This window comes from Girardinichthys multiradiatus, chromosome 4 (assembly GCF_021462225.1).
Source record: "Girardinichthys multiradiatus isolate DD_20200921_A chromosome 4, DD_fGirMul_XY1, whole genome shotgun sequence".
NCBI classification, from domain to species: Eukaryota; Metazoa; Chordata; class Actinopteri; order Cyprinodontiformes; family Goodeidae; genus Girardinichthys; species Girardinichthys multiradiatus.
The window spans coordinates 29323922-29350890 of record NC_061797.1 but is presented as its reverse complement, the minus strand read 5'-3'; the positions used below and the strand labels follow the sequence as shown (position 1 = coordinate 29350890).

The 26969-nt window shown below is 38.7% G+C and overlaps 2 protein-coding genes across 7 annotated transcripts in view; both read right to left on the bottom strand.

Moving 5' to 3' along the window:
• Positions 1 to 17658, bottom strand: part of prtga (protogenin homolog a (Gallus gallus)) — a 31090-nt gene extending 13432 nt beyond the window's left edge. The window contains exons 1-10 of the mRNA XM_047362458.1: positions 17503 to 17658; positions 15233 to 15535; positions 7152 to 7296; positions 6736 to 6869; positions 6266 to 6562; positions 6007 to 6166; positions 5434 to 5681; positions 3811 to 3975; positions 2713 to 3018; positions 1660 to 1848 (exon numbers count right to left, since the gene is read on the bottom strand). Coding sequence (XP_047218414.1) covers positions 1660 to 1848; positions 2713 to 3018; positions 3811 to 3975; positions 5434 to 5681; positions 6007 to 6166; positions 6266 to 6562; positions 6736 to 6869; positions 7152 to 7296; positions 15233 to 15535; positions 17503 to 17569 — 2014 coding nt within the window. The 5' untranslated portion in view covers positions 17570 to 17658. The remainder of the gene's footprint in view (positions 1 to 1659; positions 1849 to 2712; positions 3019 to 3810; positions 3976 to 5433; positions 5682 to 6006; positions 6167 to 6265; positions 6563 to 6735; positions 6870 to 7151; positions 7297 to 15232; positions 15536 to 17502) is intronic.
• Positions 17659 to 22877: 5219 nt separating this feature from the next.
• The window catches only part of nedd4a (NEDD4 E3 ubiquitin protein ligase a), a 58996-nt gene continuing 54904 nt past the window's right edge, over positions 22878 to 26969 (bottom strand). For all 6 annotated transcript variants that reach the window (XM_047363309.1, XM_047363310.1, XM_047363311.1 and 3 more), the window contains one exon: positions 22878 to 25195. In XM_047363309.1, the coding sequence (XP_047219265.1) occupies positions 25093 to 25195 (103 nt within the window). In that variant the 3' untranslated portion in view covers positions 22878 to 25092. The remainder of the gene's footprint in view (positions 25196 to 26969) is intronic.

The window sequence follows — 26969 nt, the reverse complement described above, 5'->3', positions numbered from 1 at the left end:
CACAACCCTGCAAGAGTCTTTCAACACACGGGAACAAAACTATTCTGCTATATCCATATTAGTGATTGAGCTAGTTTTGCAACTTGCAGGGTCTGACTAATGTTTAATAAAATTAAATGTTTGCGTTAAAATTTGTTTTATATTAAGAAGATGTCCAGACGTTCGAATAAAAATGAATATTTTGAGATATTACCATCCACGTATTTTCTGTAGCCATTGAAGTACATTATTAATATTATGAATCTTTTTAATCATTTTCATAGCAGGTACTGCTACAGCTACATTTAACACCAGCAGTAATTTACTGTGTCTTTCTGATCTCCTACAATCACAGAACCTCCTGATTTACAAGCAAGCTGCTGACCACCTGGCCGACCCCCTTTGGCCACAGATGGTCAGATGTCCAGCACACTGGCCGGAGCTCCCGCTCCACTTTCAAACAAAACAGCTAAAAAGAATCTGACCTAAGGGGCCAGAAAAGCTCTGATGTGCCCCCAAGTTCTATTCAGCAGCCACAGAAAAGCCCCACAGAAAAACACTGCCCAGAGGTGAGAGGTCATGGAAGTGGGATTTGGTGCTGCTCTCTCTCTACACCCATGACAAGACTTAATCCTATTAATCACTCACAAGTTTGGTTGTAAACAGATGATGCCACTGGTTTTACCGAAGGCTAAAACTTTCCCAGACGATTTGTACATTAGGATGACATAAAGATTATTTAAAGATGACTAGGTCTGTATTTTAGTCATTTGTAGGTCGGCTTCACTTTCTGGTTTTAAATGGTGTTGAGTATTTTAGCAATTCTATGACTTCTGAGTGAGGGTTCATTTCTTCACATAACACAACAGTTAAATATATTGCTAACATTATTAAATAACACCTAGGTTAACAACAGTTAAACCTAATTTAATTTATACCCCTGGTAAATTTAAATTGACATTTTTTGCCAACATGTTTCTCCTAACTGGGAGTATGAATCTTGATTTGAATCTGATGGAGAACCTGTGGAGGGAGCTACAGACCATCCAAAGTCAACGACTTAGAGCTCATCTTTAAAGATAAACTAAATAAAAATACCAGTGGAAACATGCAAAAAGCTGGTCAGCTATTATAGGAAGGGTTTGCTTGCTAGGATGTCAATAAATATATTTCCATTGATCATTCAGAAGGATGCCAATTATTTTTGACATTAAATTTCTAAATAAAATGTAAATAGAACATTTATAGTCAAATCTAGACCAACATGTTTTAGTGGCTCTCTTTGGGGACTGGAGAGCTTCAAAAGAACCACGACTTTGCATATATTTTCATCACAGAAAGAAATGCTGAAATGATGAAGCAGTAAAAACCAGTCAGTGGTTAATAGACAAATAAAACTCTTATATAGGTTCAATATGCCTCAGGTCTAACCCTTTTTATTCCAATGTGCTTTGTTTAGGGTTTAGGACACAATAGAAACAGATATATCTATAACAATTAAAGGAACAATGAAAAGGTTCTTGTAGCATTAAAGGACATAATGAAAACATATTTTATTAGATCAAAGCCTTACAGAATACAGGAAAAGAATCAACCATCCATTAGTTTTCACACCCAGACTTTGTGAACAAAATTGTAGGTCTACGTAACAAGCAAAACGTCATCTGAAGCCAAACTCACCGAGCCCTTCAATGGTGTGTTTATGAGCAGACGCCTGCAGCTGGAGAGGGGCGCTTTCCGGCTGACTTTCCTCGTGGTAGAAGAGTTTGTAGCCCCTGACACTGGCTGAGTTTCTGGGTGTCAGATGCCAGCGAGCTGAAATTGTTGTGCAGTTCAAAGGCTCCAGATACAGTTCAGGAGCAAGTGGTACTGCACAGAGAAAGAGTAAAAAACATCTGTATATTGTCGAGTATATGCGAAAAATATTTATCAAAATCGATGGATAAAGACAAATGTGATTCAAAGGTTTCTCTGTAAGTCAGAATAAACTGGGCTCAGGACTTGTTCTTCACATTCATCTTGCTACAATAAATTAATCTATTATTCGTTAATTCTAAAAAGGTAGCCATAAAACTAAAGGATGTAAAACAAATCTGGATAAGCTGTTTACAGAAGCCCATTTTGGAACATTATTGCATAATAAACCACAAACCCCCCATAATAGATCACTTTGTCCTTTTACATCATACAAAGCGATCTTTGGAGATCAAGGGCCTTGTGTGCTTTCAGAGCGTGTGGCTGAAAAACTTAAGTGGTTAACAACTCGCAGCGAGTAGAGGAAAAAATCTCCAAATGGCTGAGCTCTGTGCCAGAACCCTGATGAAGGGTGTTCAAATGCTTTTTGTGCACCATCCTCAACTTGTTATGCACCTCAGACCTTCAAGCTGATTGCAAGTTATTTCAGTAGATACAAAATAGAGACACCCACAACACTAAACAAGGGGATACTTTCACTCTTCTTTATTTTAGAAAATAAATTGTTAGTAGAAGACCATTTTGTGTGTATGATGAGTATGCATATGACTGATGAGCAGGAAAAACTAATCTCCTCTATTGGCGTTCAACAACTGTAGGTCCAAACAGTCTGTTTCTTTAAGAACCATCATACAAAAGGCAATGGTCTCGAAGTAGCTAACTCAGTAGCTGAACAACATCACAGGTGCATAAAGTGTTCACTGCAATTCAGTACTTTTTTTTGGTACTGCTTGTGTCTCACAAATCAAAATGCTGTACCTTGAGCACTCGATGCCTTTGGAGTGCGGTGAGACGTCCAGGCAGACTGCTCACCCCACCCTACACTGGTGGCAGCAACAAGTCGCAGAAGGTAGATGGTGTCGGGCTGCAGGTTTTCCAGGAGATGATGGGTCTTCTCTCCAGGCAACTCTATTTGTGATACAGTGCTCTCCGAACTGGTGCGATAGGACAGGCGGTAGTTTGAAACCCACCCACGACTCAGCTTCAATGGCAGGGGTTGCCATGACACCTGAATGTCTGTGGGGCTGCGGCTGGTAAGGCTGATCTCCGGCGCCTGGAGAGGAACTATAAAAAGGAAATACAGAAATATTATATGTGTATGAAATCAAATGCAGCGCCAAGCTAAAAGTAAAGTTTGGAGAATAAAATATTTTAAAAAAATTAAAGAGTTTAGTCAGAGTTTCACCTCCTCAGCACTTATCATTAGGTCTTGATAACCAAGTAAATGATTGGTTATTTTTGTTTTAACCTTTCACTGATTAAGACCCTTTGCTCTTCTGCTGACTTGAAGTAGCCAGCTGGACGTTATGATTTAGCCAAAATGAATCCTTCATTTAGTTACTTTCTCAAAATAATGAATGTTTTTCTGACCTTCCAAGCTTGTAGTACGGTTTTGTTAAAAAAACAAAGCAAAACACTTGTACTGCAATTAAAGTACTTTGCAACAGCAGTAGTTCTCGCTTTCAAATGATATTAAAATTACATTTTTGGTAATATATTTCTCCACTGTCCACTCGTTACTCTAGTTACACCAAAATTCACTTTTTACCCCTCGTAGATTAAAATATTTCATAAAAGTGTGAAAAGCAAGTAGATATTAGTTGATTCACAGTAAATTCTTGGTTATTCCTTTCATACATGAATTTTCCTTTATAACCTTTACAGCGTTCACTTTTTCCTTCGTCTTCATAGTGCAATTATTACAACAAGTAAATAATTTATCCATTGGATGCAATTCATTTATTTATAACTTATGATTTAACTTCTGAAAACCAATTAATTTGACTGCTTTATGAGCAATATATATTTAAAGTATTTATTTGTTACAGTCACCATATGAAAGCGTATAAGCCTCACCATCCTCAAGCGTGTGCTGGAACACATGGTCCGACATGCGACTGGCTCCCATGGGCATGTAGGCCACCACGTAAAAGGTGTAGTTGCGAGCTGGCTCCAGATCATCAATAATGTAGCGAGTCGTATCGTTTCCGATGACTACTTGATATTCCTCGTTGTTTAATCCTGCACACGTGATTAGATTAGAAGGTGAAGAGACTTTATCAAAATCTACAATCAGATCCAAAAATCTTGGATTAAAAAGGTTTTGTAGATAAGAAAACAAAAATCACACCATCATTCAGTCCACAATTAGCATCTAATACCTGCTATAAAACAGTCAGTCATTTTCTGCTGCTTATTCCATAGGGGGAGCTGGTGCCTATCTCCAGCAGCCTATGGGCGACCTGTCCAGGGTACACCCTGGACAGGTCGCCAGTCCATCGCAGGGCAACACACTCATACACCTAAGGGCAATTTAGAGAGACCAATTAACCTAACAGGAATGTCTTTGGACTGCGGGAGGAAGCTGGAGTACCCGTTGAGAACCCATGCATGCACAGGGAGAACACGCAAACTCCATGCAGAAAGACCCCAGGCTGGGAATTGAACCCAGGACCTTCTTGCTGCAAGGCAACAGTGCTACCAACTGCGCCACCGTGCAGCCCCTGCTATAAAACAGAGATATTGTATTCCATGACAAATATTTCTATGCGCTTATTAAGTAACATTATGTTGTTGAAAACTCCTAAAAGCTACAATCACTTACTGACCGTTCTAGTGGGAAGAAATTAGTAAATTCTCAACCCAGATTTGTACCACAAGAGAAACAAATCAGCAGCTCTGATTCCTGACCTGGTAAACAAGATACTTCAGGGTAAATGTAAAGACTTTCTAAATAGACTGAATGCCTCACTAAGCTTTAATAAAAAGAAATAATGTTTTCCTTTCTGTCAAGTCCACAGTTTTGTTGCCTCACAGAACACACACTTTTAAACACTCCATCACCCAGGCTAATTAGTTGCTTCTTTCTGCAGAGCCTCTCTGTCAACAACCTCAGGTGCAGAGTGCATTGTCCGACAGCTATTCTTTCAGAAAGAGATGATTGTGTAAAAAATCTATACCGAGAGCCGGAAATCCCTGACAGATGTCAGGTTTTCATGAACAAAACAGAAAGAATTTGTTCGGCTCCTGTTTTATCCAACCGCATGCAGGTGGTCCGTTCTTCAAGTGGAATTCTGTAAATTTCCTTTTCAAAGGAAGGTCAGTGGCTTTGTCATGAAGTACTGCACAGGCAGTATATTTTTCTAAAATGTTGCAGTCTGTGAATGTGAGTCTTGTTATCAGCGGAAAGAGTTGCCAGGAAATCTGAAATGCATGACGGTTTTTGTGCTACCCTAAACCAACCCCGTTGCTTTCAGTCTTCATACTGCGTTGTATCAGCCAAAGAAAAGGACCTCGCCTCTTGAAATTCTACAGGTTGACAAAACTGAAGGGTGCATTTGTTCAAAAGCTGTTTACCTTTGAGAACTTCCACCATAACAGTAAAAAGAATGGCTTAAAATCCATGTTTGCATTTTTACTTATGCTTTTAATGTAACAATTATACGTTTCTTTAAAAAAACGTATCAAGGCTCTAATTACCTTCAGCTTTCATGTAGTGCACAGAATATGCAATAACTTTATCGGAGTTATACTGAGGTCTTTCCCAAGCCAAAAGGATGGCGGAGCTTGACACTGTGTCAGCTTGGATATTTCTGGGCGCGCTCGGTCGGTCCTCTGACATCACCACAATGAGCCTCGCCATGGACAGAACCGATCCCAGCCCATTCTCTGCCTGGCACTGATAAATGGCATCATCTTCGAGGATGATCTGGTTAATGACCAGTTTGCTAGAAGACACAAAAATAAAGGTCATCAAACCTGCTTCTCTTTTCATGGCTCCTTGTTCTAGGGTGTTGTCAGTCTATAATTACTTTAACAAGCAGCAACAGTTAAATAAGGAGCAGCAACACATTATTGGAAAACCAACTAAAATCCAATCACACTGTTGTAAATTATTCAGTTTCCTTTTTACTGTAGGGGCTACAGGAAATTATTTATTTAAGCGGCTTTGAACTGGTTTACAGCAACTGTAAAAAGGTTATTTTTTCCTTTAAAAGCAAAGCCATTTAAAGTGTCAAGGAAGATGGAAAGCCCGATAAATCTCCAACATACCTGTGGTACATCTTGATGCGACCGTTGGAGTGAACTTTCTCTCCATTCTTGAACCACGTTATCTGAGGTGCTGGAGCTCCCTCAGCTTGGCACACAAAACGGGCAGTGCCAGCACGTGGACGTGTCAAGCTCTCTGGCCACTCCACGAAGGATGGAGGCGCTTTATAAAGAACAAAAGCCATGTTTCAAAGCTGTAAAAATATAATCTAAATGATCTGCTCATGCTTTATATAAGGCCATAACAAAATAATCTCTTTACCGAGCACAGTGATGTTGGCTAAAGCAACGGTATAATTGCGTGTGCCAGGCGTAGTGGCCCTGCACATGTAGACTCCGCCATGTTGGGGTTTGATGTCTGTGATAATGAGGTTACCATTGCCCAACACTTTGGTGTTGTAAACATCAATAGACTTGCTGTCTGCTCGGCTCCAGGAGATGAGGGGTCGGGGATTTCCTGTGGCCAGGCACTCCAGGATGGCACTCTGGTGCAATGAGACAGAGATGTTTTGTGGCCCAGCGATGATCCGTGGCCTTTGAGGAAGCATGGGGCCAGGAGCTACATAGAGACAAGCACACAGGATTAGTGAAGGTATTAAATCTTTGAATAAACTACTGTTCTTAATGCGATTGACCAGTACACGTAACACGGTACTGTTAAACAACATTTTCACCTTTATTCCCATGATTTAGGTAAAATAATTGGGCTTTTGTTTGTGCTGGTTGACACACCTGGGGTAACAGTTAGAGTGGCTTCGATGCTTCGCCGCCGGCTGGCGATGTTGGTGGCTACGCAGCGATAGTGCCCAGCATCTGTTTGCTGCACGCCTTGGATCTGAAGAACACCGCTGGGCAGGACAGTGATTCTGAATGGCAGAGAAGGAACTACATGTCAGATATTTCTAACAAGTAAAAATGGACAAATCAATCTGCTCGTGGCTGGCTGGTCAAATACTGATAAATCAGTTGTCTTTTCTCCTGTATTCATTACATGCATCAAAACTAAGAAATCCCACCATGTTCAGTCTGTAAACACATCAACCCACACCAAGTACTTCATTGTGATTTTGTACTGTAATATGCTCTAATAACATCTATCTGTTAGAAATGAACATACATGATTTAAAAATGTAAATGATGCTGCGTACCTGTCAGTGGAGAGAGGTAATGTGACCCGGTTGAACTCCCAAATGATGATGGGAGGAGGGTGTGCACTGATTTTACAGGAAAACCTGGCAACTGAGCCTTCGGTCACCACCATGGACGTCGGCTGGAGTGCAAAAGAGGACATACCTGCACCAAAGAACATTGGGACAAAATAAGACAGTTTGTAAAGAAACTATTTGAAATAATATTTTCCTCTATATTTAAGTGTCTTAGAATGGGTTGCTGTATTGTGTTGTAAATAAAATTGATTGATTTAACATTTAGATAAGAAAAAAAGTTTTCCTCTTAGAATAAAGGCACAGATTTCCCTGTTAGGTGTTCCTCTGTCGTAAAAACCTGTGGTAAATATCACTTATACTGTCTTCCATCTTTGCTGTGAAGGAAACACAACTGACAGCAAAACATTGGTTGATGGAGCTGATTCTGGATTGAATTCAAGGTTTAGTTTATGACAGTTTTGAAACTGTTTTTTGTCTATATATATATATATATATATATATAAATAAATAAATAAATAAATGTGATGGTGACAACTGTGACTAGTTCTTGTTAAAGGTAAACTGGGACAACATTGATTTACAACATCCATCCATGTCAGACTCAGTGGATGTCGTGAATGCCAGAGGCATGCTGTGTTCTGCAGGAAGGTGTTGACTGCAGTAGAACAGCTACATCCTGCATGGATAAGGTTTCCCTGAAACTGAACCTGGGCCAGCAACCAGCTGACCCACAAGTAGACGAGACCCACCAGGTATTATCAGTAAGGCCTTTTACACAACTACAAAAAAAAGAAAAAAGGAGCAAAAAATGGAAAAAAAGATAGAAATTACAGAAATCCTTCAATCTCACAAAGATTTACATTGCTTTATCCATTCAGATCAGAAAAATAACAACTCTGAAAGGATTTTGCGAGTTGCAAAGTCCTTTAAAATCTTAACTGAACCTTAATGTCCGATCCAGACTCTGTGCAATCCATTAAAAACAGCATTGTTTCTTTTTCTGTCAACACATCTACATGACAACATTTTAATTGCGATCTTCGCGCACAACGCAGCAGTATAAACGTTAAAACTGTGTAATGTCCTTGCCACTCCACTAGTAGGGAGCATGTTCTTTGAAACTCAACCCAATGATTGAGTTAACATGTAGAAAATGAGCACTTTGTTAGAGAACCATTGTTGTATTCAATAGAGTTAGGAACAAAAACAGTACAGTATCGGTACAGTACATTGTTATTGTCAATATCTTCTTCTTCTTTGGTTTTTACACTGGTCGGGATTCGTTATGCTGTGTGCATTAATTTCTACTGATTCCAGTCACGCTGTGCATGTGCCAGGGCTTCGCCATACAGGAAGACATGTTTATTTTTGTGTACGCAACAACGGAGACCGGGATGTTTTTAAATCTTTCAATCCTGCAACCGTTTTTATATTGTGTCGTTTTCAGAGAAAATGTGCACTATTGTGGTGTACGTGAACAGCAGGAACATAATAACCCTTTTCTGTTTTAACCAAAAACATCGTGTAAACAGGGCCCCAGAAGGTGTAGACATCTGTGTTCATATGTTAAAAAAAAATCACCTGCAGTGATGTTTAAGGGGTTTTTATTTGTAATTAATCTGTTGAATATAAAGATCAGTATCACTCAAAAAGAGTTAATACGCAGCAAACAACTAAACAAAATCAAACTGAAAATGTAAAAGATATGCTCAAATTACATGTCTTAACTGCAAGATAAACATGAAACACAAAAATAAACTGAATTTCTTTTTTAATGTAAAGAAATGATGAGAACCTCACAAGGAAGGCCATAAATTAATCAGAGAAATTAAAGAACACACAACTTTATAATCATCGTCATATTTATAATCCTTATAAATCATATAAATATACCGCTACATGTTGCAGAATGCTCTGCTTTCAACAAAGGTCTGCATAAAATTCCTACGCTGTAGTAAACACACATTCGTGATAACGACAGCAATGATGAATGTCTCAGAGTAAGCAGTGTTGCCAGGTGTTATGGTGCTAAACAGCAGGAGAGCTCTGACTTCCAAAGGAAAATAAAACACTAAATTATGACATTTACAAGGCTGACGGCAACTTCCTTATAAATCATCCATGGAGCAAGGAACAGCACAGTTGGAACCATATATGTTTTATACATGTTTGATATCATTCTTGTTGGACGTGCGACAAATTGTGGTCCGGATCAGATGTCCTCCTCACCCTGGTCCCGTTTAATCAAATTAGTCCTGAGCTGTTACCCCTTCAGCTTTAGCTCCTCTGGGGCTGTTTGATGTGACGATAGAGGCGAGAAGAGGCCTTTAGACCCTCTTTCCTACATAGACCCACCATGTGTTGAAGTGATTTGCCTACAGGGCATAGGAGATGAGCTCTCCTGATCCCTTTCCACCCTATTTTACCTTACTATTCAGGCAAGTAATTCTGTATTGAAAATCAGCGGGAAGGTTATTGATTATTGATAAACTATTAAGGAGGAAAAAAATCTATACAATCTTTGGTCGTTTGTATATTTTCAGCAAATGCAGTTTTCTCATTTTATTCTTTAATTTCAATAAAGTTAAAAACTTTGCTTTACATGACCAAAATACATAAATACAAAACATTTGGTTAAACATTTTGGCCTCATCTTTACTCAAACAGAAAATAAATACCTCTGCCAATTCCTCAAAAGCTTGAAGAAACAGTTCTGACCATCTGCTCCTCTGCAATCTCACCTCTCACCTCTGACCTCCACAAATCCTGACTAACACTCAGCTCAGAGAGCTCGCAGTTTGACCACCCCAAACCAATCCTGGTGCTCACTGCTGCCGCATTGCTTCACCTAAACCATCCCTTTAGCTGTGAGGATGTACAATGTGCTTCTCCTGCTAGTAACAGTACACAAATGTTCCATCTGCAACAAATTATTATATCACAATTACATTGACCTGCTCAGTTTTAAAGCTGTAATATTATGTTTGTATTACTTTTTGGCATAAACGGTACATCGCATGCGAGAGCAATTAGCCTCAAAGACCTGGCAAATGAAATAGAAAACAAAGCTTGTCAGTAAGCCTTTCTAGCTTATTTTGCAACACGATCACTCTTCACTCTAAACTAAAATACCAAAGTGAAGCAGTATCTAGCACAACTCCTCACACAGCAGATGGGACTTCTGACGCTGGCAGCTCAACAAACTAAAGGTCAGTGGACAGGTCAAGCCCAAACAAAGATTCCCCTACAAATGGCAGGAATTAGTTCAGCACTCTCTCCTTTAGTTACTACGGTCAGCTCATTAGCTAGGAAGTAGCAACACTTACCATTATGTGAACCAATTTTTTCTAAATACAAAAATTGCTCATCTTTTTTTGCTTCAGTGTTTTTCTGACCTAGTTGATTATAATTTCCAGATGTTAAAGAGAAATTGGGTGTACTCACTCAGTTATATGCAAAGCATCTCACACTCAACTAACCTCCAGGAGTCTAATCTTTCCAGGGAGACATTAAATTGATCAACCTTTTTAGATCTGAACTGATGACCATGGGTTCAGTGAATCAACCTCAAAACTTTCACATTCGCTCTTATGTCTGATACCAGCCCATCACAGTTGTTTACCAGATGCTTTTTTGCTTAGTTCATCTGATCCCCTCAAAAAACACCATTAATCAATTAAGCAATAGTTCTTTCTTAAGTTCACTGGCCCCTGTGAACTTTAATGAGTATATGGAAAAGCTGCACTGATAAACTGCAAGACGAATGCAGAGCTGGGAAAAGCCCCAAAAATCAATCACTAACTGGTAGGCAGATGCGCTCCTGCTTTACCAAGTGTGCAGGACAGTCTAGTGACCACTGGCCTGGCTAAACAAAGACTTATTCCCATGAGCAGCGTGACCTCTAAAGGCTCGAGTGGGGGAGCAGTGTTTGAAAGACCGTTCTTCTCCCTCCTCCAGTTCCTTATCTCTGTCACAAAGTTTTCCAATCAGTCAACAGCAACCCTCCTCTGACAACAAAGGCTTCATTGTTTTTAATCTCTGTATCAGATCAGACTTTAAAAGTCCACCTGTACATCTACCTCTGCTTCGAAACAGTATTATCCACTACCCTGTAGTATACAACCAATAAAAATGTAGATGAACTTTTTTAAACTTGTACTTTTATTAAAAAAATTTAAAAAGAGAAATATTATACAAAAATGAAAGCAGGACAAATGCAGCAGCAGATAAAGTTAGATGCCCTTCTAGCATTATTGAGCTAAAGATTATATCCTAGTCTCAGTCTGACTGCCATCCATCTATTTACCAGTTTTAAGGAACCTTTGACCTCAGGGTCTGCTGTTCAGGGGAACCATGGTAACCTTTCGTCTCCAGCAGAGGAGAAAAACAAGATTCCAGGCTTTGAATTGTCTCCCTTCAGGGTATTTCATTCGTTCGCCTCACAGTTCACACTGTGCAGGGTTTGCTTTTGACTTATCGGGGGTTTCTAATTGTGCCAAGTCAGATGCATGCCTTAGCAACCTAAAGCAATGTTCCTGAGCTGACATCCTATGGGACACACCAGGGAGATAAAAATAAACTGCAGCGGCTCCTTTGAGGCCTGTATCTCCTTTAAAGCTTGTTCTGCAGTAAACATATTAACTAAAGGAAATTATAAATCTTTGGCCTGAGCAGTAAAACCATTTGGTGGATTACGCAGCTACAAAACCAGAGCAAACAAGAAAGTAAGGATGTAAGGATGATGCACTGATACGTTAAGCACTAAATACTTCTGAAATCAGTAACTTCACTTTCAAATACAATCCGGTTGCTCTCAGTAAACAACAATCATTTGCCTCTCATTTCCTAATCTGAAAAACGTATACTTTGCAAAGCAGATGTATCACATAATAGCCATTTGATTTAGCACACACATTTACGCCCTACCCACATGTTGACCTTATAAAAAAGACTTTAACTGGGAAGTTATTATTAAAGATGCACAAATCAATTGGCCAGTTTTACCTCGATTGGCTCAAACTGGCAGGTTACTCGTTCATTTAATGCATCAAAACAAATGCAGACATCATTTTTGGTCCATAAAAGCAGCTTCCAACAGCCTGTACTTTGATCATATATCAAGACAAAGGTTACACACCTTTAACATCTGACTTTTATGCATGAATGAGGATAATCTTATAATTCCTTAACTTTAGGTTGGATTCAAAACGGCTAACTCTGTCAAAACACCTGCAGGACCAGTTCTATCTTTTATGTGTTTTATTCCTTAGAATAAAAAAATGGAATTGGTTAAAATCACAAAGCGCAAATCAGATGTCAAAATCCTAAATCATTATTGGCCAAAAGCCTGATCGGTGCATCTGTAGTTGTACACGGCCAGCTGTGCCACAGACAACAATGACATGTCTGCCGAGTCAGGTCCAAACATCTACTTTTTTCTACTGAACAGGTGTTGCTGAAAGTTTGTGCTTTGCTTCCTGACCCAAGATTTCCCTCAGCATAGAAATCAAATCATTAAGAGTAGAGTAAAATGCATTACTTCAACTGACTGAATGGTGAACCAATCACACTGACACAGATCTATAACCCTTAGCATCTCAGGGTAGTTTTCAGGCAGGAATAGTTGAGAAATATCTGACATCTTTTGTTTTCTTGCTTTGTTTACTTTTGGTCACATGCTGCAAGTGGCCAATAAAAACGGGGAGTCAACGTAAGGAGGCATTTTCTCAATGAAAATCCCCATCAATCTGAAGTTAGTTCACATACATCACATAGTGAAGCTCAGGTGTCACATTCCTTCACATCAAGGCTGAATCCCATCCCACCTTTGTGCTTTGCGACCCCATGTTTAAGGTTATCCTCCATCAATGCCATCTTCCTCACATGACATCCAGTGGCTTCAACAAATGTGTAAAGGGTTAAAAAAAACTCCCACAGAGCATAACTCCTACACCCAACACATAAACCATATCAGGGAAGGCTACCCCAGGGTGCAAGAGCAAGTGGGTCAGAATCTTCCTACTAAACACTATTTATTAAAAAAACAATTCTCATAAATTATTTGAGCAAACTACAAGGGTTTCATGCTTACAGCAAACCAACCTGACTTTTTAATCAAAACAAAACCCTTTTAATAATTAACTTTTATGATGAATGTCATTAGACTTCTTATTGTGACCAGGGCCAGCTTATCTATCCACCTATTTAAGGACAAACAACTGCCCTGAAAGAATACCCTTTCTTTTGTGAATATGGGAGGCAATGGGGACAAAAACGACCAGAGTGAAAAGCCTTTCAGGCTTTCACGGGAGTGGTGAGGCAGAAAACAATTGTGTGCAAAGCCTTCAATTCCTCCTGACCTGGGAAGGCCCGCAATAAAGTTTGGTCATTTAGACACTCGTGGTAAAGCCTCCAGTATGCTGGGAAACAACAATTCACATTTGTGTGTGTGTGTGTGTGGATTTGTACAAGCTCAACCCCCACTGCTCCTGCGTCCTTCAACTGAGCATTTCTCAGGTATGTGCAAATTTTATGAGCTTCCAGAATAGACCTTCTAGCAGGTCTAAGTGCTGATTTAAAAACAAACTAGAAAAACTTGGGGGCCGCTTTTATTACCACTTCATTTCAAGCTATAGAGCTAGTAAAGTATTGATCCATTAATAAAAGTATATAAACTCTTTAGCAGTTTTACCACTGAGGACTATATCTAGTAAAGTACTGTTTCAGAGTAACCCATTTGTACACATTGATGCTGATAATTTTTACCCATTTGCATCTGTTCAAACTGACATAACTACAGGATCCTAATATATTTTCCACTTTAAAAACTTTAGGAATTACATCACAACAAGCAGCATGAATGGGGTGAAACAACTGGACATTTTAACACTGATGGAAGAGCATTGGTCAAAACTTAGAATGGGTTTATAAAAGTGCCTCCAGCAAGATGCATGTCCTGGTGGAAGGTAGAAATGATATAAGGTCCCAGAGGACCATCTCAGTAAAAGGCTTGCCTTTCTCCCCCCTAAAATACGATCCTAACTCACACAGCACTGGGGGGAGCATTCCAAAAGAAACAACTCCTCAAGTGATCAGGGTGCAATAACTTGAAAGCCCAGCCAGTGAATAGGGGTCATCTGCTCTTTAACGTAGCAGGGTCAGTTTCCTGGACAGCTCCTACCCTTTCAAATCTCCCTCCCCTTCTTTAACACACCAATGGGTCTTTTCCCAGTCCAACCAGCACTCTGCTGTTCCTTCAAGCTGCTGCCAAAGCTATCCTGAATGTATGACAGAACAGCAAATACACAAATAAGTGTCTAAGAACTTATATATTTAAGTGTTTCTGCAAGTTCCTGTGAGCTATATTAAAGATTTTTCAAGACCATTATGCTTACATTTAAAACCTATATGAAATATAAAAAATAACATATTAACTAACATACATAATAACTTTTATTTAACTTACTGGATGACCTCAGCAAGGTACATATAACTCTGTCCAACTTGGTACGTGACTTGAGTGCTTTAACACCAATGTTACCTAAATTCATCACCTGAAGTACATAGTAAACTTTATAAAAGCTTCACACAAAGGCATTTATCAAATTATTGGAATCACTGTTTTCAAGCCATGATAATGTAACTGGCTGTGAACGACATAAGAATGCTTTGATTTTATTTGCTTAAACATGGAATGAGCCAGTTGCTGCATAATAACACCCAAATTTCCCAGCCATAATTAAAAATCACAGAACAAATGAATGTTGCCATATTTCTGGAAAAAAAAAAGAACAAAAACAAAACAATGGAAGATGTAATAAATAAACATTTTATTTACTTAGAATTTAGTAAATGTAATTTAAGACCTGGTATTGAAAATCTGGGCATATGTAAGACTTTTACATCTGACAATTAAGATGATTAAATATAGGACTTTTTCTGTCTATTCAAGGCCTTGAACAAATCCTGATATTTGCCAGCGGTATTCAAATCTTTTCAAAACCCAAACGAGACTGTAGCAGTCCAGAACAACTCTATAATACCTTTCTGCTTCCAATACTCACTTGCGATTGTAAGATGGGCTTTTTGGCTCAGGATTGTTCCATACTTGTTCTGAGCAAGGCACTGATAGCACCCTTCATCTGATTTGTCTCCTCTTCTGCTCTCCACCTCAGAAATAAAAAGGGAGCTATTGGAGAGCAGGTACACCCGTTCATTTTCCACTAATCTTACTCCATTCCTGAGCCATCTAACGTCAATCGGTGCCTCGCCACGTGCCTGGCAGTCCAAAATAACCGCTTCCTTCCGCATGGCAGTGACATCATGGGGCTCCTTGACGAAAAATAACTCACTAAAGCTTAAAACACCTGTGAAAAGGAAGGAAAGGGGATGGTTATTATTATCAGAAAGGGTCTGTGTCTTGCTTTATAGTGACAGTAATTAAATGTGTTGAAGAGCTTTGGCGCGGTAAACTTTAAGTGGGTATAATCCGTGATAGTGGATACAAATACAAGCCATCCTTCTTTTGTATTTCACATTTAAAAGGTTGGAGCGCTGCCAACTGGAGGTCTGCTACTATTGTCCATTACAGCAGTTGCACAGGAGAACCGTATAGTATTTCTACTCCATTTACTTTAAGCTATAAAGTCACCTGCTGAAAGTGAAACAAATGATGCTGCTGGTCCATTTAGTTTACATGCAAACATTGATTGAGAATAACCTTAAAGCCTTTAGACTTTGTCATATTACATTAGGTTAGCAAGGTTAGGTTAGAACAGATTGTGTTACAATATACATTGTGTTGTATTTTACTCTGCATAAATATTGTTGTTTTAAGCTTGCATCTCAATCTTAGCCCTTAACCCTATGTTTCTAAGAGGCAGGACGTCCCAACTGCTTCTGCTGAGTGAGGGCAGCCCTTAAAGCACTTATCATATTTTTTATATTAATTTTAACAAGAAAAAAAAAAACCCAGCATAGTCTTTCTCTGTTTAGAATATATTCAAAAGAACTAAAACATAAAATCCACTCTAAAGTCTAGCTTAATGAATCTGGACGTGTAACTTTTTGTAATATTTATTTTTTCTTCCCTCACAAGCATAAAAAATGTTTATCAGGATTTATAAATGTCTACACAACACATTTAGGCATACTAAGTCAGAGGATATCAATTAATCAAGGAGTGTCCCATTTCTTAGTGGCATATTTTAACTACTAGCTGAATTAAGTGCCAATAAACTGCCAAAAATTACCAAGAATTACCGAATACAGAAACAAATACTGGTCTAAAACTAAAGCTGGACAATATAAATATACTGAATTACAACTGTCATCACAATAGCAGTTTGTACAATATGGCAATCGAAAAGAAATACTTAGATGCAATATCTGATGATGTATTGTATCTGCAGGGTCAGGCATTCATGCTCTGCACATCAGTCATTTATTTGGCCCGTTGGGTAGAGATTAACTGGCTTTAATGCCCACATCAGATGAGGATACAGGGTGAGGATATAGCTCATATGAATAGGTTTTTACCAGGCTGTAAAAATGTTTAAATCTAACCTCAAGTGTACAAAAACACACCAGATTCCATCATATCAGTATCTATTAACCAAATGTGGAACATTTAAAAAAGTATGTTAAAGTAAGTACACCCTAAAAACTCTGGATATGTACATTGTATGTACATTTCTATAATTTAAACAGGGTGTGCATTTATTTTTTTTTGTACAGTGATTATATATACAAGAGTTCTGATTTTAGTTGTAGCTTAATTTTATGCCACAATACCAGCTGTCCTTTTAATACTGGTTTATAGTGAGGCTTTGAGCATTTTAAGCAGTGAAAATATAAAAAATAAATAAGGATGAAGGAGTTAAGTACAAGTAATTAAAGCAGTTTAAGTTACATTAAGGTAATAAAAAAACTGCATTTCTTAACAATGTCCCAATTTACCATTTGAAATACGTCATAGCTAAAGTTAAAAACGAACAATTTAACACGCTTTACTCAGTGTTAATACAAAATATTTTATTTATTTGAGTTGTTCAAGATAGTAATGTGTAATACTGTTAAAATTTAGCTGTGAAAGCACTTAAGTAGGAAATAACACCAGTTTCTTCGACACAAGTTAAAAGTTGAGGTGTTTAATTTTCACCGCATTAAGCTAATGGTCGGTTATACCACTAGCCTTAAAGTTTAAACGGATCAAGAAGAGCTCTGAACTTCATGTTAGTATCCACACCGACAGTCAAACATACATTAATCACCATCCTCCTCCACTCTACCTGCTTTAACCCGAACTGTAAACGTCACTGAGGATTTTTCTTACCTGAGATTGGAAGAAAAATGGCAAAGAGCAGCAAACGCTGGTATGATTTCCCTTTGAGAGGAGCCATTTACAATAATTGTCCATACATGCTAGCTACTCTCTCATGGCTGTTTCCCTCACACGAGCCACACTTCTACTGACGAGCTGGACTAGTGGATGCAGAGGGTCAGTTCCCCTCCTCCGGGATGGAGGGAGGCAATTAATCCCCCCCCCCCGAGTCAGCATGGAGCCGGTCCAGCGCCACCTGCTGGTAGGACACATACACTCCAGCTCCTACCAATACAACACAATCGCCATTAGATTCGGATTCAGACCCTTACAACCCAGTTTGATTGTAAGAATGTGATTCATTCAAACCAATTGTTAGAAAGTCTATCTAGGGAACTCCTGAGCGAGCATTACATGCATGCATCACATTATGATTACAGTGTTACTACTACTGTGTGAAAGCAGTAATTCAGTTGACAGATGTGTAACTTTTGATAACCTTTTTGAGGAATAAAGCTATGATTAACTGCCATGTAGTATTTGCTTTAACCAACAAGAAGGTTTACAGATCCACTTCCAATTATTAGTTACAAAAGGCTAATTTAAGATGACCGGCCCAGTTCAGTGTGGGTCTTTTTAAAACAAAATGTGATCTTTAAAATAAGATCCTCATTAAGTTATTTATGTAGTGTGGAACAACAAAATCCTGACTGGGCCCTAAAAGCTGGGAAATAAAAAGCTGACTGATGCACCAGTAAAACCAACCCTCTCTCTGTCTCTCCCTTTCCCCATCAGGAATCTTCTACTTCCTTTCATCAATACAGTTGTGTCATATTGATGAGAGCGGATCCATCAGGATCAGACTCAAACTGCAGACCAAATGGTCTCTGCAGGCCGTGAGAAAAAAATGTTAATGAAAATGGGTTTGTCCCCTAAAAGTGTGACCTGCAATTACTAGGAAGCATTGATAAGTGCAGGACAGCTGCTGTGTCAGTAAAAATATTGATCCACTGTTCGTCACTTATTGAGGACGGAATTCAACCCCCCACCATCGCCTCTGATGGTCCACCCCCCTGCCTCCATATGTTAGCCTTCATTCAGCATCAAAACAATCATGCAGCTGTGATGAACAAAAGTCAGTCAGTCTATCTATCATCTATTTTATAGAAGTAAAATATCTATACGTTCTTACTACAGAACTTCTTTGTTGTCCTATTTTTTCTCATCCCATTTCTTACATAATCTAATACACTGTGAGCTGGACATCATACGTGGTCACTAAGGATCTTCCCCGAGTGTTCAATTAATCAAGACTTCAATATGGGCACCTGCCAATACGGCACAGTCAGTGGGTGGAGTGAAGCTCATATCGCCTGTAAGCTCAGGTCAAGCTCTGCTGCAGCCAGATCAATGTCCTATCAGTCATTATCAGGTTTATGCATATTCTGTGAGGATGTGGTTTAAAAGGAGCCAGGTTTCCCAGAACCATCTGCCATTGAGTGAGGGCGGTGTCCTCCTGCCACCACACACACCCATCCCCACTGCCCCCAAAAGTGTCCAAAAGACTGGCTTGAATTGTGTGTGTGACCTTTTCACTGACCCCCATGGAGGGAAGGGACTTTTAGTGTCATAATGGAACAGACAATAGGCCTGTGGCTCTATAGCTAAATCTCTCACAAGGTTTCAGTGACAGAAATGTTGGTGAATCTTCTCCTTAAATGCCTCTTGTTAAAGAGCACATCCATTTTATTAATATTAGCTTAATGCTATTCAGAGTCACAAAGGTCTGCAGCCAATCCCAGCAGTCATGTTGGACAGACAGGAAGCTTTAGTTTTTATTTTTAATATGTCCATGATCAAATTTAAACCTATATTTGTTCAAATGTGGTCAATAGAAACCATCATCAAACCCTCTTCAAATAATGTGTGTATATATGTGCACTATGATGGAACTGCAACCCACTGACCACTGGAGCTAGCCTCCCCAAGACCCTGCAAGCATGAGACAGGGATAAAACAATCAATGGGTTGAAGTTATGTGGCCCTCAAGAAGATAACGTGTGTTTCAACTCCCTCTGCTGGACCAATTCAGCATCAAAATAACCCACTGATACTATTTCCTCAATCTACAAAAAAAAAAAAAAAAAAATACATGACCTTGCAATGAGTGCTGTTTCTCAAATGACAAAAAACACTCAAAGGAGATTAAATAATTGTTATTTATCTAACAAGGATAATAAGCAACAACATCACTGCATTTGTATCCAGTTAAAAAACATCAAATATGTATGTTAAAGAAACTGTTCTTCGAAAAAAAAAAAAAAATCGATAATCATCAGAATTATAGATAAGGGCCCCATAAAGGAAGTATTAATGGCACAGAAAAAAAACTTGACTTACATTTACACCAGGTCTACCTAATACTACATGGAAACAACACAGGCAGTTATGATATACAGGGGTTGGACAATGAAACTGAAACACCTGGTTTTAGACCACAATAATTTATTAGTATGGTGTAGGGCCTCCTTTTGTGGCCAATACAGCATCAATTCGTCTTGGGAATGACATATACAAGTCCTGCACAGTGGTCAGAGGGATTTTAAGCCATTCTTCTTGCAGGATAGTGGTCAGGTCACTACATGATACTGGAGGAGGAAAACGTTTCCTGACTCCAAAACACCCCAAAGTGGCTCAATAATATTTAGATCTGGTGACTGTGCAGGCCATGGGAGATGTTCAACTTCACTTTCATGTTCATCAAACTAATCTTTCACCAGTCTTGCTGTGTGTATTGGTGCATTGTCATCCTGATACACGGCACCGCCTTCAGGATACAATGTTTGAACCATTGGATGCACATGGTCCTCAAGAATGGTTTGGTAGTCCTTGGCAGTGACGCGCCCATCTAGCACAAGTATTGGGCCAAGGGAATGCCATGATATGGCAGCCCAAACCATCATTGATCCACCCCCATGCTTCACTCTGGGCATGCAACAGTCTGGGTGGTACGCTTCTTTGGGGCTTCTCCACACCGTAACTCTCCTGGATGTGGGGAAAACAGTAAAGGTGGACTCATCAGAGAACAATACATGTTTCACATTGTCCACAGCCCAAGATCTGCACTCCTTGCACCATTGAAACCGATGTTTGGCATCGGCATGAGTGACCAAAGGTTTGGCTATAGCAGCCCGGCCGTGTATATTGATCCTGTGGAGCTCCTGACGGACAGTTCTGGTGGAAACAGGAGAGTTGAGGTGCACATTTAATTCTGCCGTGATTTGGGCAGCCGTGGTTTTATGTTTTTTGGATACAATCCGGGTTAGCACCCGAACATCCCTTTCAGACAGCTTTCTCTTGCGTCCACAGTTAATCCTGTTGGATGTGGTTCGTCCTTCTTGGTGGTATGCTGACATTACCCTGGATACCGTGGCTCTTGATACATCACAAAGACTTGCTGTCTTGGTCACAGATGCGCCAGCAAGACGTGCACCAACAATTTGTCCTCTTTTGAACTCTGGTATGTCACCCATAATGTTGTGTGCATTTCAATATTTTGAGCAAAACTGTGCTCTTACCCTGTTAATTGAACCTTCACACTCTGCTCTTACTGGTGCAATGTGCAATCAATGAAGACTGGCTACCAGGCTGGTCCAATATAGCCATGAAACCTCCCACACTAAAATGACAGGTGTTTCAGTTTCATTGTTCAACCCCTGTACCTGTATGTGTCTGGAAAATTAATAACACCACAAAATCACAAAAAAGTCTTAATAATCTTAATTTTTATGCATCTTCTAATTGCATGGTACATTTCGTTTTCCTGCTGTGGGCTCTGATGTCATTTTAAATGAGAGACTTCAAATCCCAATCATCCGATTCTCAGGATGGAAGGATTATACAACAAACAGCTTCAATGAATTTCAAAAACAGGAATTAGTAGGAATTAAGCTTAAATGTTCTCTAATCCACTCATGGCCAAAATATATAGATATACCATCACTAACATTTGGTTTAAATGTCCTTCAGAGTTGCACTGGTATATCTCTGGCTGGATATCTGACCACCCTTCTTGTTAGGAATGGTAGGGATTTTTTTAATTTGTTGTTTTTGTGCCACCGACCCATGTTTTAAGCATAGTCCACACATTTCCACTAGGCTTGAGGTTGAGGCTTTGAGTAGGCCATTCCAAAAGCAGTTCTGATGTTTAGTTTATTGACACATCAGATGTGAGATACAAAATTTCTGAGGTAAACATTTTACACAGACTAGACGGGTGAAAGTGTCATCCTAGACAAGTCATTTTAAGCTTTGTTTTAGGGTGCCCAGTGTTTGGGGACGTTGTACTGACATCAACAGCTTTAAGCTCACCTGAAAATTGGAAAATTCTAGAACAATATTGTATGGTCAGATGATTCAAGGACTGAGCTAGTTGGGCACAAGGTCAAGAAGAATGGTTGGAGTCAAGATAAGATTTTCAAGCCCAAGAACACTGAATCATGGTGCCGGTTGTATCGTTCTGAGGGTGTGTTTTACAAAACTGGTTTTGGAATGAATAAAGCAGGTTAACATTAACCTTCTTTAATGGCCTGTCCTCAATCCCATTAAAAATGAATGAGCTATGTTTAAAACCTAGACTTTGTGTAGGCCACTAACCTTCATTTTTATTTCAGCTATTCGGAGGTGGACTTGCTTTGGATCATTGTCCTGCTGCCTATCCCAAGTGATCTTTAGCACAAGATCTAATGGCAGGACATTTTTGACACTGGCAAGTTGTCCAGGTCCTTAAGTAGTAAAGCAGCCCCAGACCATCACACTACCACCCCCATGTTTGACTGTCAGTATGATGCTCTTTTTCTGAAAACGTTTTATACCAGATGTAACCAGATGCAAAGGCTCCTAAAAGTTCCATTTTTGTCTCATTAGTCCACAGCAAATTTACCCAAAAGATCATCACGATATTAGATAGGACTACGTGTTGTTTTTGCTCTTGAAACTTTCCCATAGAGGCCATTTATGCCAAGCCTCTTTTTTGTTGTTGACTCACACTGACCTTCTACACTGACCTTAACTGAGCCAAGTAAAACATGTAGTGCTTTAGATGTTGCTCTGGGTTCTTTTTCAGACCTCCTGGATGCGTTGTCAATGTGCTCTTGGAGTAATTTACGGGAAATGGCCACTCCTGGGAAAGTCACCACTGTTCCCTTTCACCATTGTTGTTTTCAATTGTGGATAATAACTGTACTTTTTTAAACAGCATTCATATGTAAACATTTAAGCCTGTATGTCTAATTTTGAACACGTGTGATTTAGTTAAAAAGCCGAGCATTACTAAGAAATGCACTTCAGAAGAAATAAGCAAAAAACTTAGACATAAAGGCATTGCATCTGGGTTTTTGTGTTTATTTTGCAAACATTAATATTCAGTCTATAGATGTGCTATGGTTAGTTAAAATAATAATAAACAACTAATTATGTCCATTAAACTACATGTACAGTGTTGCTGTTATGCATCTCAGTAAAATGCAAAAACCTGATATAACAGACAGTGTTGCCTCTAGAGGAGGATGATACATTCACCGACAACTGCCTTTTAGATATGATAGTACAATTATAGTCTGCATACCATGTCACAAATGAAGGCCTTGGTATTTCTCTTTAAAATGAATATGAAAGAAGAGAAAGTGCTTGTTTTAAGCAAGGTTCACATGCAAACATTTAAACATGTGCACATGAAAAAATCATGAGTGATTTAGACAGCCTGTAGGCAACACTATGGCAAAAATTCAGTTTAGAAGTAAGACTCATCAATATCAACAAAGTGCTTAAATTTATAAAAGCAGTAGTAAGAACATTTTAAAGACAGGAACCAGGCCACATCATCTTCCACCCTCACAGATCTGTAAACATGGCAGCTAGTGTAAACACATTTCACCTGTCAGATAATGGTACAACTACTGCTCAAGTACAGCCATTTCATACAAAGGTATTACAAATTAGTTCTCACTTTGAGATTAATAATCTGTACACAAAAAATGCTGAAAATGCACTCTCAAAAATAGAGCACAGAGCTGCAATCAGACACCCCTAATGAGTTTGTGATAAAACAATAGTATCACTAGACAAAAAGGCAGTAAAACTATTTAACAGATAAAGGTCAGCTTGCAAATATTTATGCAAAGCTACCACCCAGAGATAAAAGGTGAATTTACATCGATTCTGTCGGTGCCGTCAGAATTGATCATATTTATAGCATACAAGGACGCTACAAGTAGATGTAGAAGGCACAGTTATATATATGCATGTACAATACATTTATGCAACGTGGGAGAAACTCCAAAATTAAGAGATTCTTGGCTTACATCAATATATACAAGAGTGCATAGTATTTCAGCACAATCCAACACTGCATGCAGTCACTTCCTCTCTTCCGTGGACTACAGAATAATTACTGAAGCTTTTTACTGGTCCACGTACATCACTAGCTTAATATTTTATTTATACGCCGACACATTTAGAATAACTGATGTCGCTCAAATGTGTATGTAACAGCGTCCGCAATAAATGGCTTTAGGGTCCATGCCTCCGTGTATCTGAAATACTGGAATGAAAAAATATAAGATACAGAAAATAAACTAATGTCATGTAAAAACATAGCAACTCAAAACATTACAGAGGATTTTCACAATAAAGCATTTCAAGCCACAGTTATCCCCTACAGAGACATTTTAAAATGTAGGAATAATCTATTGTGGCTAATTGCGTTCTAATAGATCTTTGTTGATTTTCAATTTAAGAAGTAGTAAAAATTTAAATGGAGCTGGGAAAATTTTTTATTTTAATCTATCATTGAAATATTCCCCCTAACATGTTTGAGCTCTGTTAAAACGCTGACTCTGATGAAGACCAAAACATATAACAGAAGCAGTATTTATCCGTATAGCTGGCAGTGACTGACACCATGTTTCTACTGTGGAAAACGCCTAAAATAAACAGACATTCCCTTTTTCATTTTGCTAAAGCTGTGCTGGAGTTTCATGTACCTTTAGGTGGAAATTAATGCCTGACTGTGTCATTAGAAAACTATTGAGAAAAAGAATGAGGACATCTCTCTAGGTATAGATTTTCCTCAGGTAGGAGTGAAGATGTTGATATTTGCTGCATTTCGGTAATTTCACATGGCTTTTACAGGCTGTACCCTTCAAAGCTGGATGCGGTTTGATTATTTCAAACCAGTGTCTCAGACATTTTCAATAAAAGAGGCATGAATTTATAATCTCACAGATCACATTCACAGTATTTATGCATATCAGCTCACAAAAATCAACTTTTCTTTAAAAAATATCTGAACATTTAAGCAGAACAAACAACAGTAAATACATGCGCCTCTGAGTGACTCCTGATAAAAAAATCTGATTTGTAAACTTTTAAAAATGCAGATATAATAATATCTGTCACTTTTCTTCTCCTGTGTGCTCCAACAGTTGCCTGAATGTTGGCTATGTGATTTTCCTTCATCTGTCACACTGCTGGCAAGTTGAGATCCTCGTCAGATACACTCTGACTGCAGCAATGTCAGCTCTGCGCATCCAAACACGCGCATTAATCTACCCCATCGAAGCCTTGTGCATTCTCAATAGCGATGTTAAGCTTCTCCCTTAACTCCTCGAAGGACTCGTAAGGTGGAAGGTCCAGGCGGTTGAAGCTTTAGGAGATGGAAGGAAAAGTAATCAGTTATAATACAGTGGCATCTCAATAATAGTGTAATATCCTGAAAAATGTAATTTTTTGAGCAATTCAACTCAAAAAGTCAAACTCATTACACACAGTGTGATATGCTTCAAGTATTTTATTTTGTTAATTTTGATGATTGTGGACTACAGCTAACAAAACCCTAAATATTACATCAAAAGATAAAAAAAAAAAAGGTTTTTAACACAGACAAGTTGTGCTATATCTAAAGTATGTTACAGCCTACGTAGTCATGAGAAAGACTCGAGACTTTGCAGTTGTCCATCAAAACAGGCAATGACATACTCCACAAGGAGAGTAAGCCACAAAAGGTCACTGGTAAAGAAGCTGACTGCTCTCACAGCGTGCAAGAATATTAATGGAAAGTTGGGTGGAAGGAAAAAGTGTGGTTCAAATGTATTTAAAAACAAACTTTACTTTCATAAGCTGAGATGCCAGGAGACATGATGGCAGTGTGTTGTTCTGCAAAGCAGTGTTGGAGCTTTGACAGTTTCTATGCATTGAAGGTCTTTGCCAAGCGGTGTTCCATGAGTATTCCACAGACATTAGTCAATCTTGATAACCACGCTAAATTTTGAAGCTTTTATTTTCCTTTTAAAAAGGCACATCAATTTATTTACAAAAGTGAAACTGTTGGATGTGGGATTCTGGAAGCAGCTATTAGAATTCAGCACATTACTTGTAGTAGACAGGTTTTTCACCATCGTGGTTCCAGTCCTTAACTAGGGCTGGTGCTAGAACCAGTTCTTAACTAGCTCTACAAAATAACTATTTGGTTTTCCACAACCAGAGACCCAGCACTATAACAACTACATGTTTGATCCCCTTATCTGTTATATTCCTTATATTTGTCATTACAGGAGGTAAGTGTGAATATACAAGTCACATTATTTATCTCACTATACCTGCAAACAGATACCTTAATTAAAGCTTGTGTCTTTTCAGCACTAATCTGACCTTTTATTAACTTTGAACAACAGTGCTTCGCTCTATATTTTAATTCTTAAGTTAGGTCATTTGAAAGCTAATCTAATTGGGCAGTTTAAACATAGTACACAAAGCATTTTTATTGTATGTTAGTCTCACTGAGCCTGCTTCCAGCTCCTAATAAAAGTGGCTCTTTCCTCAGGCCCAGCTAGCTTTTCTTTAACCCCCTTTAATTAAAATCTCTGTCTATAGCAGGCAAGGTATTGACTTCTGGTAACTGCTTCACAAAATCCCACTTCAAAATATCTCAACTATAATTTTGAATTATTTCAACAGATTAAAGTTTGGAAAATAGTTCTCGTAGCAGAATTTGTAATTGGAAGCTCTTGACTTTGAAGTCACAACATGGAGTTAAAAACATTATCTATTTCTGAGAAACAGGGCGATGGTAAGCTGGAAAAACAAAATGAAATCACCAGAGAGATAGGGCGAACATCAGGACTGGACAAATTAACAGTGTTGTCTATGGTGGGAAAACTAGATTGAATTGTTGAGCTTATCCACATGAAAAGACTAGGATGTCTTGTAATAATTGGAGTGGTGGACAACAGAAAAGCCTGAAAGAAACTTCCATCCAAAAAAAGTTTTTGCATTTTTAAAAAACAAATTAGAATGGTCTGGAAAAGCACTATTTGGACCAAGATCCCCCCTGGACCAACTCCTCAGCAAAACATGTAAAGGCAGATTCCAGTGTTTTTAATGGTGCCAGAAGCTAAATAATGAAGTTTATATTTGAATAA